Source organism: Acanthisitta chloris, unplaced genomic scaffold (assembly GCF_000695815.1).
Source record: "Acanthisitta chloris isolate BGI_N310 unplaced genomic scaffold, ASM69581v1 scaffold3287, whole genome shotgun sequence".
Taxonomy (NCBI): Eukaryota; Metazoa; Chordata; class Aves; order Passeriformes; family Acanthisittidae; genus Acanthisitta; species Acanthisitta chloris.
In genome coordinates this window covers 1-10480 of record NW_008684128.1, presented here as the reverse complement: position 1 = coordinate 10480, position 10480 = coordinate 1, and the positions used below count along the sequence as shown (strand labels likewise).

The 10480-nt window shown below is 40.1% G+C and overlaps 1 protein-coding gene across 1 annotated transcript; it reads right to left on the bottom strand.

Moving 5' to 3' along the window:
• Positions 1–2487: 2487 nt before the first annotated feature.
• Positions 2488–9403, bottom strand: SEC22C (SEC22 vesicle trafficking protein homolog C (S. cerevisiae); the record flags this gene model as incomplete). The annotated part of the gene is made up of 4 exons (XM_009079185.1): positions 2488–2688; positions 3961–4026; positions 4590–4708; positions 9221–9403. Coding segments are annotated over 4 exons (569 nt in total), but the record flags the coding sequence as incomplete, so codon positions are not given.
• Between the last annotated feature and the right edge of the window lie 1077 nt (positions 9404–10480).

Below are 10480 nucleotides of genomic sequence, written 5' to 3'. Positions count from 1 at the left end.
CTCCAACTAATCTATGAAGCAAAACAATCTCAGTTTAGGCAAAGGCAGAACTGAACCAACTGGTTTGATTTTACTGAAATATTTGCAGGCAAAAAAAAAATAAACAAAGCTGAATTTAACCTTTACCCACTCTTCTAATTACACAAGTTATCCAAACACCTTATTCCACCACTCACCAGAGCTGTGCTTATATCATCTGCAACAGGGATGGATTATGACAGAGCAAACAGTTGGATGCTCAGGAAGCATCAGGAATGTTACAGTTTCTTCCAATCAGCTTAGCACAAGGATGAGGAATGCCCCAGCTGTAAATGCTCTGAGCTAGAGCAGGTTGGCTTTAGCCAAGCCTATGGAGAAACAGGAAAGCTCTTTTGGACTCCTTAGCCAGCTTGAAGCTAAAAAGGCAGGAGCAGGCAGTTGGGACATGTCACTAAAGTCCTTTTCACAAAGTTTGGTCTGTCTGTAGTATAAAATGCTACATCCTTTCCCCAGGGATGATTCCCCATGGTAAACCAGTGGGTTGATAATCAGTCATCAGATCCAGTATGCCTTAAGTGCTACATTTCTAGTATCAGATTTTTGGAATGTTCTTTTTTCAGATTTCTTTTTAAACTTACTTCTGCCTTTGTTCCCTCCAGTCTCCAAAAGTACTCCAAGAGTACCTGATTGAGGAAAACTGTGACTGAACAGCACAAAAACTTAAAGCACTACTAACCCTTCACACTTACGGGGTCATCAGGGTGTCTTAAGGACACAGAATTCTGCCTTCATTTCTCCACTTGCACTCTGGAAGAAAACTGGGGAAATGACAGACAAACAACTTTAATCCACTCCCTTATACCAGAAGAGGATTCCCATATGGCACACAGCTCTAGCTGTTTCCTTACTGGCTCACTAAAATATCCCTCCATCATTCCTACTAGACCATTCCTCACAGTTTAGACGTTTTCATTATGTTACTCTAACATAGTGGGATGAAAAAGAAATACTTTTCTACTGGGAAAAGCTCTGGCACCAAATCTCTTGATGTTCTAGAAACTGTTCAGGTTGTTGCAGACAGCTGCATCCAGAAGTGCTTCCAAAGTATAGCACCATAAATTTCTGGTCTAGTCATCCAGTGATACTTGTGTTTGCATCAGGAGATTCCAGGAAAATTCACTGAGATGCAAGAAAGTGATTTTGTTAAGCAAAGTGTTTCTGCAAAAAAAAAGCCAACTCTGCTGCATGTTAATCTCTTTGCAACCAGAGGTAGAGTGAGAGGAAAATCAATCTTTGGTGAAAGAAATGTGGTGATCAGAAAGGAAAAAATTCGTAAGAAGAAAATTAAAGGAAATTTTAGAACCATAATTCCACAATAACACACATACAGATCTCTACATCCGAATCTCTACAACTCTTCAAGGACAGCTGTATCAAAATGCTATGCATTTCTTTGACAGCCTAAATTATTCATCTGTGTTCTAAAATGCCCATCTGCACCTCCACACAGAGACACCAGGAGAGAGGTGCAGAATTTCAGCTCTGGAGTCCAAAGTGCACACTCAAAAATTCATCTTCAGTGTGAGAAAACACCATTAGCTCAAGGTGCTTTATGGAATAAAGAGAACCTGCTCTTGCTTTCCATTCCTGGAAATGACTTTCTACTCACCAGCTACAAATTTATTTCAAAAAAAGGCAAAGGAGTCAGCGGCCTCTCCCTAAGTAGGCTTGGAAGATTTATTATCTGTACACCAAGCAAACATGGATTTGCCCTTGTAGTAAAAGTGACCTTAGCCAAGGAAACAAAGGCCACTTGAGCTGAAAGATCACTTATATCCACTTGGTTTATTTTATGCTGCCTCAAGCATATTTGCAATTAACCAATGAGCACACACTTAACTACAATGAGCTGCTTAGCCAAGAGATTTATAACCTTTATGGTTTTTAACAGCTACAGCCTTTTCGGTTCCTTCAAACCCTACAAAAATCATCCTGAAGCTCACCCTAACAATTTTCCCCACTGATACTGAACTCATCTAATTACAGCAAACACCTCCTTTACCGACATTTACCGAGAATCTTAACAAATTCTAGGGACAAAAATGTTACCCATCACTTTTACCTTCGTTTTACTGCACAGTTTGAGTATTTTCAGAAGCAGGACGAGACACTGACTTGCCAAAGTGCAACAAAACCACTAAGACAAAGGACAAAATGCTGCCTGGATGGTGTTAGGCAGGGAGTAAAAGCCTGTTGATCTAAGAACCTCCATCTGTTGATGACACTTGACAAGATCTACCATGCACCATCACCACATGCCATGGTAAATACAGCTACACTCCTCACTGTGTGTTGAACATGAGTGCAGTATCCTCCATGTTTTGAATTGTTTGGAACTATCCTTGCAATAACTATTGTCACAAGTCTCTTAGAATCCTCCGAGCTATTTTTGGCCAGATGAATACAAAAAAAAGAGATGTAAAAACAGAGTAGCAAACCCAGTCTTTTTCATACACCACAGTCAGGCTGTTTCTCCATGAGCTGCCTCATCAGGATCTGGGAAGAAGACAGAGAAGCCACTCCTATGTGGAAGGCTATTTGCCAGAGGTTCCGTAATCCATACAGGTAGATGTTGCAGAAACAAACACAGAGAAGGAGGACAAATGTCTTCACCTTCCTTGCTGAGCTGTAGAAGAGGTACAAGTAACACTACAAAAGGACCAGAGAGACAGTGTTAGGGGTAAACCATGCACATAAAACAAGGGATGCAGCTGGGAATTGCTGCTTGAGATAAGTAGAACCTATTTGCTGAGCATGTGTGAAGAGCAACAATTCTTACAGGAGAAAACTAAGAGCTCAAAGTGCTGACAGAGGAGCCACTTTTTTAACTCAGGCAGTAACAGCTCAGCCTTTCTCACTTCAGGTCACAGTTTCCAACTGTGCTGATGACAGAGGCAGAGCTCAGCAAGTAGGAAGCACTGCACATTCCAGCTCAATTTATGCACAAGCATTTTGTGAAGATGACTGCTATAAATCAAAAGGAGAAGGGAGAACTCTCCTTTATTTAGCTTCTCTGGCTTCAGGTACTAACTGGAAAAAAAGCAGGACAGAGCCTTTCTTTGTGAAAAATGACTTGCATCTAAATTACTATCTTCATCTCAGAGCTCTGCTGTGAGCAGAGGTGTAAGGCGGCTGAAAGACACTAAATTGTACTAGAATACAATAAATAATCTCTCTACAAGTTTTAAATATCATAAATAAAGAGAAGTCTGCAGACAGTGGTCCTCAAACCATGAGCCAAATGCAACAGCACTACACAATCAGCACAATGTAGGAATTCATGTTATTCCTAGCAGAACAATTGCAGCAGCTTCCTGCAATGAGAGGCTAAAAAGTGAAGATTTTCCAACATACTGGCCTCAGGTTAAAGGCTGTGGACCACTGGTTTAGGAATTTCAGGATGTTTCAAGAAAAACCCATTTGGAACAGCTAATATTTTCCTCATTCAAACTCTTCTGTGTAAGGAGGTCTGAGAAAACAACCCATTAGGGAAATAATCTGAAGAAGTCAGGAACTACATTTGCCAACAGAATGAAGTGCACATTTTCAATCATACTGATATCCTACATTTGCTTAGTATTTCAAGGTGGTTATGCTACAAAAGCCCATCACTAAGTCTGCCACTGCCAGAGAGGCATGATGTGTGTTCCTTTGGGATAACCACCTTTGGGATAGCATTTATTTATCCCACTCAGCCCCAGCTGGTATGTCAAAACGTGAAAGCACTGACAAAACCTGCAACTGCAATTTGCCAAGGGTCAAACTGTGCCTTTCACTGTGTTTGTGCCACTTCCATTGGAATACCTCAGTGGAATCACCTGGGCAGGATACTAAAACCCAAATTGTTCCCCCGATCAGTTGAAATTTTCCTTGTGTATTATAACATCAAAATAATCAGAATTTCATTTACAGTCAACATACCTGAAAAACACAGGCTAGAAAAGGTAGAAAAAAAGCTATCACATTCCCAATTCCTTCATGGTCCTCCTGTTGGGATTAAAAGTGACAAACAACTACGTCAGCCACAGCTTTTAGCAAGTGCTGTTTGATATTTGAGAACACTATAAATATAGTCAAGTACCTCTCATCCTGCTTTACACTGATTGACTATAACAGTGTTAAACACCAAGATCAATATCATTGAACAAGATACCAAGAACTGAGGCTTATGTGACAGTTCCTGCTAAATAAAACTGTGTCAGCAAACAATCAGGACACATTTTTTTTCCTTTTTAAAAGGTGTTTACAGTTTCATGTTTGTTTAAAAAAATTACAGAAAAGTATGTAGAATAAAATACAAGAATGGGGAGGGGGGAAATCCAGAATAGAGTGAAATATTTCTCCCAATTTTAACCTCCCTAGAACAGAATAAAATGCAACATGTTGTGATGCACAAGGAGCTCTAGCAGGTGAGCAAACAGTTTACATTCTTTGGACAAACTAAACACTCCTTGTGGGAAGATGTGTGCTCTTCACCCACCCTGAACCTAGTTTCCCACAGAACTCTCTGCCTGTGGCTCCTTCACAGGTTTCACTGCTCTCAGAGGTACCTGGAATGAATACTCTGCCAGATGAACTCCTCGGATGAGGTTCAAAGCTCCACACATGATATTCAGAACAAGTGACAGGATCCCCAGAGGTGTCACAGGCTGCATTCTGTAAGTAGGGGCTTAAAAATATAGGAGAAACAGACACTAGTGAAAGTTTGCAGTGTTACTTTGAATCTTTGAACAGAAAACAACACCAATTAGCTTATGAGGGTGTAAAACATTTTCAAAACCTTTCAATCCATATTAAGAACAGAAACCCCCATTTTTCCTGTTGCATTACATGTTCAGTTCTTTAGACATCTAGAAATCAGCAAGAGCTCTGCAGTATTTTTTAAACATATCAGCAATAGAATTTTTCTTGACCTATTTTGTCACTAATGTCTTCTTTTATGGTGCACATAGATATTTTTCAACTGTTTATTACAGCAGATTCACATGCTTAACACTCCCCACAGGTAAGTAGAAAAGCTAAAGGCTTTCAGCACCCCAAGAGCTTAGATTTCTGACACCCAAAAGAGCAAGTCAGAGATTCATCTCTTCCTCAACCAGTAATTAGGTATTTCTCCCCACTGGCAGTTTGGTTCAGGCTGTCCACACTTCACAGATAGTGAATTATCTGTCTCCTTCCTCTCTCACCTTCCCTGCTACTACTTAACACCCACACTGCTAAGCACCACTTCTCCAGGATAATCTAATTGATACATACCTAATTAAGGTCAAAGCAGTTATTATAAATGTGTATTTAACTTTGGAATCTGCTGCTTGTAATTCAGGGCTGTCCAAAAGCCACCTACAGTTTGCCCTCCCTCACCCAACAGTAGATACCACACCTTGATAATCACCTACATCTCATCCCTGCTGTTGGCTCACCGCAAGTAGGGCACAGTCAGCTTAATTAAAAAGGATAATTTGAAGCTCAGATACCAATTCCAGATCTTCTCCTGCCCCAACATCCACCCATAAGATACAGGGGAGAATGAATGAGCTCTCAAGATGTCTCCCCAGCTCTCAGGCTCTTCTCCCTCCTGTCCAGGTGTAGCCAGATCCTGACTATTACAGACAAACTACACCTCTGGCTTGTTTCAGTGACAGATGAAACACCCTAACAGCTTAAAGACTGCAGCACCACATGGTCTCAGCTAGGAAAAACACTTGCCTTCTCCTTCAAGAGAGATTTGATAGATGGATGTAAAAAAAACTTTGGTGCCAATTTAATATAGGGATGTAAAGAAAGTGTCTCTGTAATTAATTTGTCTGGCACACGTTTCACACATCCATAATTTCATCTCCACAGGAACTGCAAAAGGAACTGTATTAATTCCAGTTGATATGTGTCACATTATGGAGCATTACTGTATATTATAGTCCTCATGGTGCAAGCAAACCTGTCACTCAAAGGCAAGTTGGGGTTTTTGTTGCTAACAGTGACATTTAAGGTCCAAACAGAAGCTGCAGCAGCATATTTGCCCATTCAGTGACCCAAATACTCAGTTTCCTATTATTTTTCATCATTTAAATTCTGTTACAGTTATCTCTCTCTCATGGAAATTTCCTAATAAAAACTGTTTCTTTTCCTCAGTTTCTAAGGTTTACTTCAGAGGCACAAAATATCTCTCAAACAAGTTAAAATTATCAAGCACAAGTGTCATTTATTGTACAGGAACCTCCAAACTATATCTGTTAAAGGGTTCCCAGGCCTCAGGGAAATGCAATGAAGGTCTATTGCTGCTTCAGGGTGGAATATTATGTAAAAGTTACAGCTTTTTTTAGTCCAGAAGGATAAAAAGAATTACTGTCACAGATGCAGGGGAGATTAAAATATCCAGTTGCCCAGGGCTCAGATCCTGTGAAAACTGATCTTGAAATTGTTTGCTGTAGAGCTTTATTTCTGCTATTAAATTCTGAGGTTTAGTTCACAAACTGAAATTGCACAGAAAAGTGAGATGGGTCCTGCTAGGGATAATTTATTACACTTCCTTGTGTGAATTCAATCATGTTTTTATAAAGAGGATTTCATACTAGAATTGCTTATGACATTAAATAAGGGAACAACACTCTAAGTCCAAGACAACACTATTTTGCACAAGCACACATAAATGCCAGTTGGGTTTCAAACTCTAAGTACACTTCTGCACTTCAGAGCACAAGTTCAACACAGAAATGTTTGGGAACTGTTGTTATCTAACACCCAGGAAAAATGCACCTGCAGGTTTGAACATGTACAGAACAACTCTGTGAAACCACCTTCAGACAATGAGGAAATTGAAAGCTCTGCCTCTAAAAGACTTCCTGAGCAGAGGCCTTTGGCCATTTCACTGGAGATCAACAGCAGTGCCTGCACCACACTCCTCTTCTGCCTCTTCAAGGCACAGCACTACAAGGGTTTGACCGTGACTCACTGGCTCAAAGAGCACCAGGAGTGAGAAATGAAACCAGGCTCAAATAGTTGAAAATAAAATACAAGCACACAAAAGACAGAGCTGTGAGACAGCTTCAAACAACACCTCAGAACAGAGTCTGAAGGACTCCCTGCGTGCTGAGATTAAGAACATTCATCAAGGGGAGCACAGTGCTGCATAATTTACCAGCACAATTACTAGACAAATGGCACAAGTTGTTCTTCTACTTCTGATGTAAGAACTCTCCCTCTTCACATAAAGCTGCTTCAGGCTTCACATTTCTCCTGGACACAGACTCCAGTGTCCTCCAGAGTGTTATGAGCTGTGCCCATACTGTGACATGAGGTGAGGCTTTTGCAGCAGCAGCTGAGGCTGTGGAGATGGTGATCAAGGGTACAAGGGTTTTTCTAGCAAGAGTTGGGTTGGGTTTAGTTAATAAAGGAAGTAAACAGTAAAAAGAATAGGGAAAAAAAAGAAAAGCTCTTGTTCCCATAAACACTAACAAGGACAAAACTGCCCTGACTTTTCCAACCCCTTTCACACTAAACTGAAGAGCCAAGGGATGAGCTCACATAGCTCCAATGAAGAGAGCCAAGGAAGGAACCTACACAGCTCCAAAGTAGACAGGAGCCAGCTACAACCATGTTAGGATACTGATGTTTTGATCATCCATTGAGTGATCCATCTGCACTGTGGAAAGGAGCCACAATTAAATCTTGCTCTCCTGCAACCACAGCATTTGAAGGAATCTCCTGTACACCAGAGCCATAATATAAATAACATTAATCTGGGAACAAACACTATCCACACAGCTAAACTTAGAGCAGCAAAGTGGGATTTGGGAATGATGAGAGGAGAGAGACATAAGCCAGGAAAGCTGACTCCAGTGGAGGGAAATAGATGATCATAAACACAACCCTTAAAATAAAGGCAGAACAATCTGTAAAGAGCATTTGGGTTAGAGCAGAGAGAAGAGCCAGAAATAAAAAGCCAGATGGAAAGTAAAGGAAAGCAATTAGGAATACGAGGGAATGGCAAATGTATTTCTGATCTGTGGACACAGAGTAGATTGCAAATATTTACTGGCACTGAAGCTGTTCACACTAGTGCAAAAAATTTCCCTGCCCTGTCACATCATGAGAAGATTTAACCTTCAAGAACAGCTCTGAGGAGCACTCACAAAACTCGCTGGCAAATAAATTCTATTTTTAATTCCTCTTGGCCACTGCCCTGCTATACTTTAATTTAAAATACCTAAGTCAAATTAGATTCCAGCTCATCTATCACAAACAATAAGATTGAGCAACTGGAACTTAATTTTATTAGTGTTTCATAAGCCAAGAACAACAACAAAAAAAAGAGGAAATACAAGCTCCTGGCACTCCAGCTGCATTTAAACCACCATGTTAATAGGATTAAAATAGGGAATGGTTTAGTGGTGGACTTGGCAGTGTTTGGTTTCCAGTTGGACTCAATGATCTCAAAGGTTTCTTCCAACCTAAATGATTCTGTGATTCCATTTGGGGAGGAAATAGGCAGGACTTTGCCTATGCAACAGAAACACATATAAGGTGATACCATGAAGTAGAGATTCATACTTTAAAAGCAGGTAAAATGTCAGGTTTTATTACAAAAAAAAGCTGCTTGTCAATGCTTTATGTGTTGTTCACACAGATACACAAATCCTCTTGCAAAATTTTAGTCAAATGATTTAAATTATAAAGAATATGGTCAAAGGTGAAAACAAAGAGGGGAGAACACCTCAAACCACTCTGGGAAGAAAAGTTTTACCCTTAGCTTGTATTCTTCTCATCTTTTCTTGCCTCAAGGCTGAAGAAACTCATTTAGACCATAATGAGGTATCTTTCATTACAACTTTGCAACAAGCAATGAATCATTTGAGCTTCTTTTGTCATAGAAAATTGAACTCCTTCAAAAAGAGGAGAATTAAACATGGAAAATCCCAAGTCCAATTGGAAGTATTTTTCAATACAGAGAAGCTGATCCAAGGCTGGAAAAAAAGACACTACCATAAGTCTTTAAAGATGCTGATGCATACCTGAAGACCATATGCTGTTTACTATGATAAAGAGAGATTTTTGGTTTCATACATGAGATATTTAGGTATATATATTTCTTAGTACAAAAGGAACCACTGCAGTTGTGTTTTCCTGTCACTTGCAGAGTTAGGGTCAGGAAATCTCCTGTCACCTGTGTGTAGTAGTAACTTACCAACCTCCACATGAACACCTGTGTGCCCACCATTGGTCATCCCATTCAGCAGCACTGTGTCCTCCAGCTTCAGCTGGACTGGGGGCTGGAATTTCAGCTGCTCCTCAACCTTCTCCCAGTTGGCCTTGGCTCGAGAGCCACGTGTGCTGTTAAAATGGCATTTCACTTTCTGAATTATGTTATCTGAAACAACAGAAAAACATGTTGCAATTAGCTGTGCAAAACTGAAGTGCTTAATTATTAATCCTTAATATTATTAAACCTCAATTAAGGTAAATGTTAATAATAACATTTTGTCCTGTTTTGATTGGGTTCATTTCTTCATTTCTTTTCTTATTAGTTTCAGATAAAAAAATTCTACTGCTGGTTAGGGGACAAAAGTATTTCTTCTAAATATTTCATATCACACAATTATAGGATGGTTTGGGTTGGAAGGAACCTTAAGGATCATCTAGTTCCAACCCCTCTGCCATGGGCAGGGACACTTTCCACTAGCCCAGGTTGCTCCAAGCCCCATCCAGCCTGGCCTTGAACACTCCCAGGGATGGAGCAGCCACAGCTTCTCTGGGCAACCTGTGCCAGTGCCTCACCACCCTCACAGGAAAGAATTTCTTCATAATATCGAATCTAAGTGTACCCTTCTTCCTACCAACTCCCTTCTGGATACTTTAAATCTCACATCCTGCCTGTCAGTGCACTGAAAACAAGTTCTCCCAGGGTAAATGTTAACTCACATCTTAAACTGCCCATGAACAACCATGAGAAACAATTCCTCACTGTGTTTTAACAATGTCAAGGATTAATTTTTTTCCAGCACAGAGATAAATTAATTCAATCTATATTTGAGTCATGAAGCAACCCTGAGCAGCAGAGGCAATTCCACAGTGATTCCATCAATGTCCAAAACAGGGATATACATACAGATCACCCTGTTCCATCTCTCACACTTTCAATTTAATACCATTTGCAAGCAAATCCCTTTCCACAAATGTGGCTGCTGGTTTGACAGGAGTGGTGCTGAGACCAAGGAGGGAATTTGTCCAAGTACTTACTGTGGATACTGCTACTTCCTATTGAATTGTGCAAGGATATTGGCAAATTCAAGTTATTTCAAATGCTTAGGGGAATAAACGCAGAAACACTTATCCTATATGTAAAATCCATATCAAATATTGCATTGGTTGACCACTGCAACTATTGGATATGATACATATATAATAGCTGAAGCACTTTGTGCTTAAGCTTTTGTTATAGCTATTA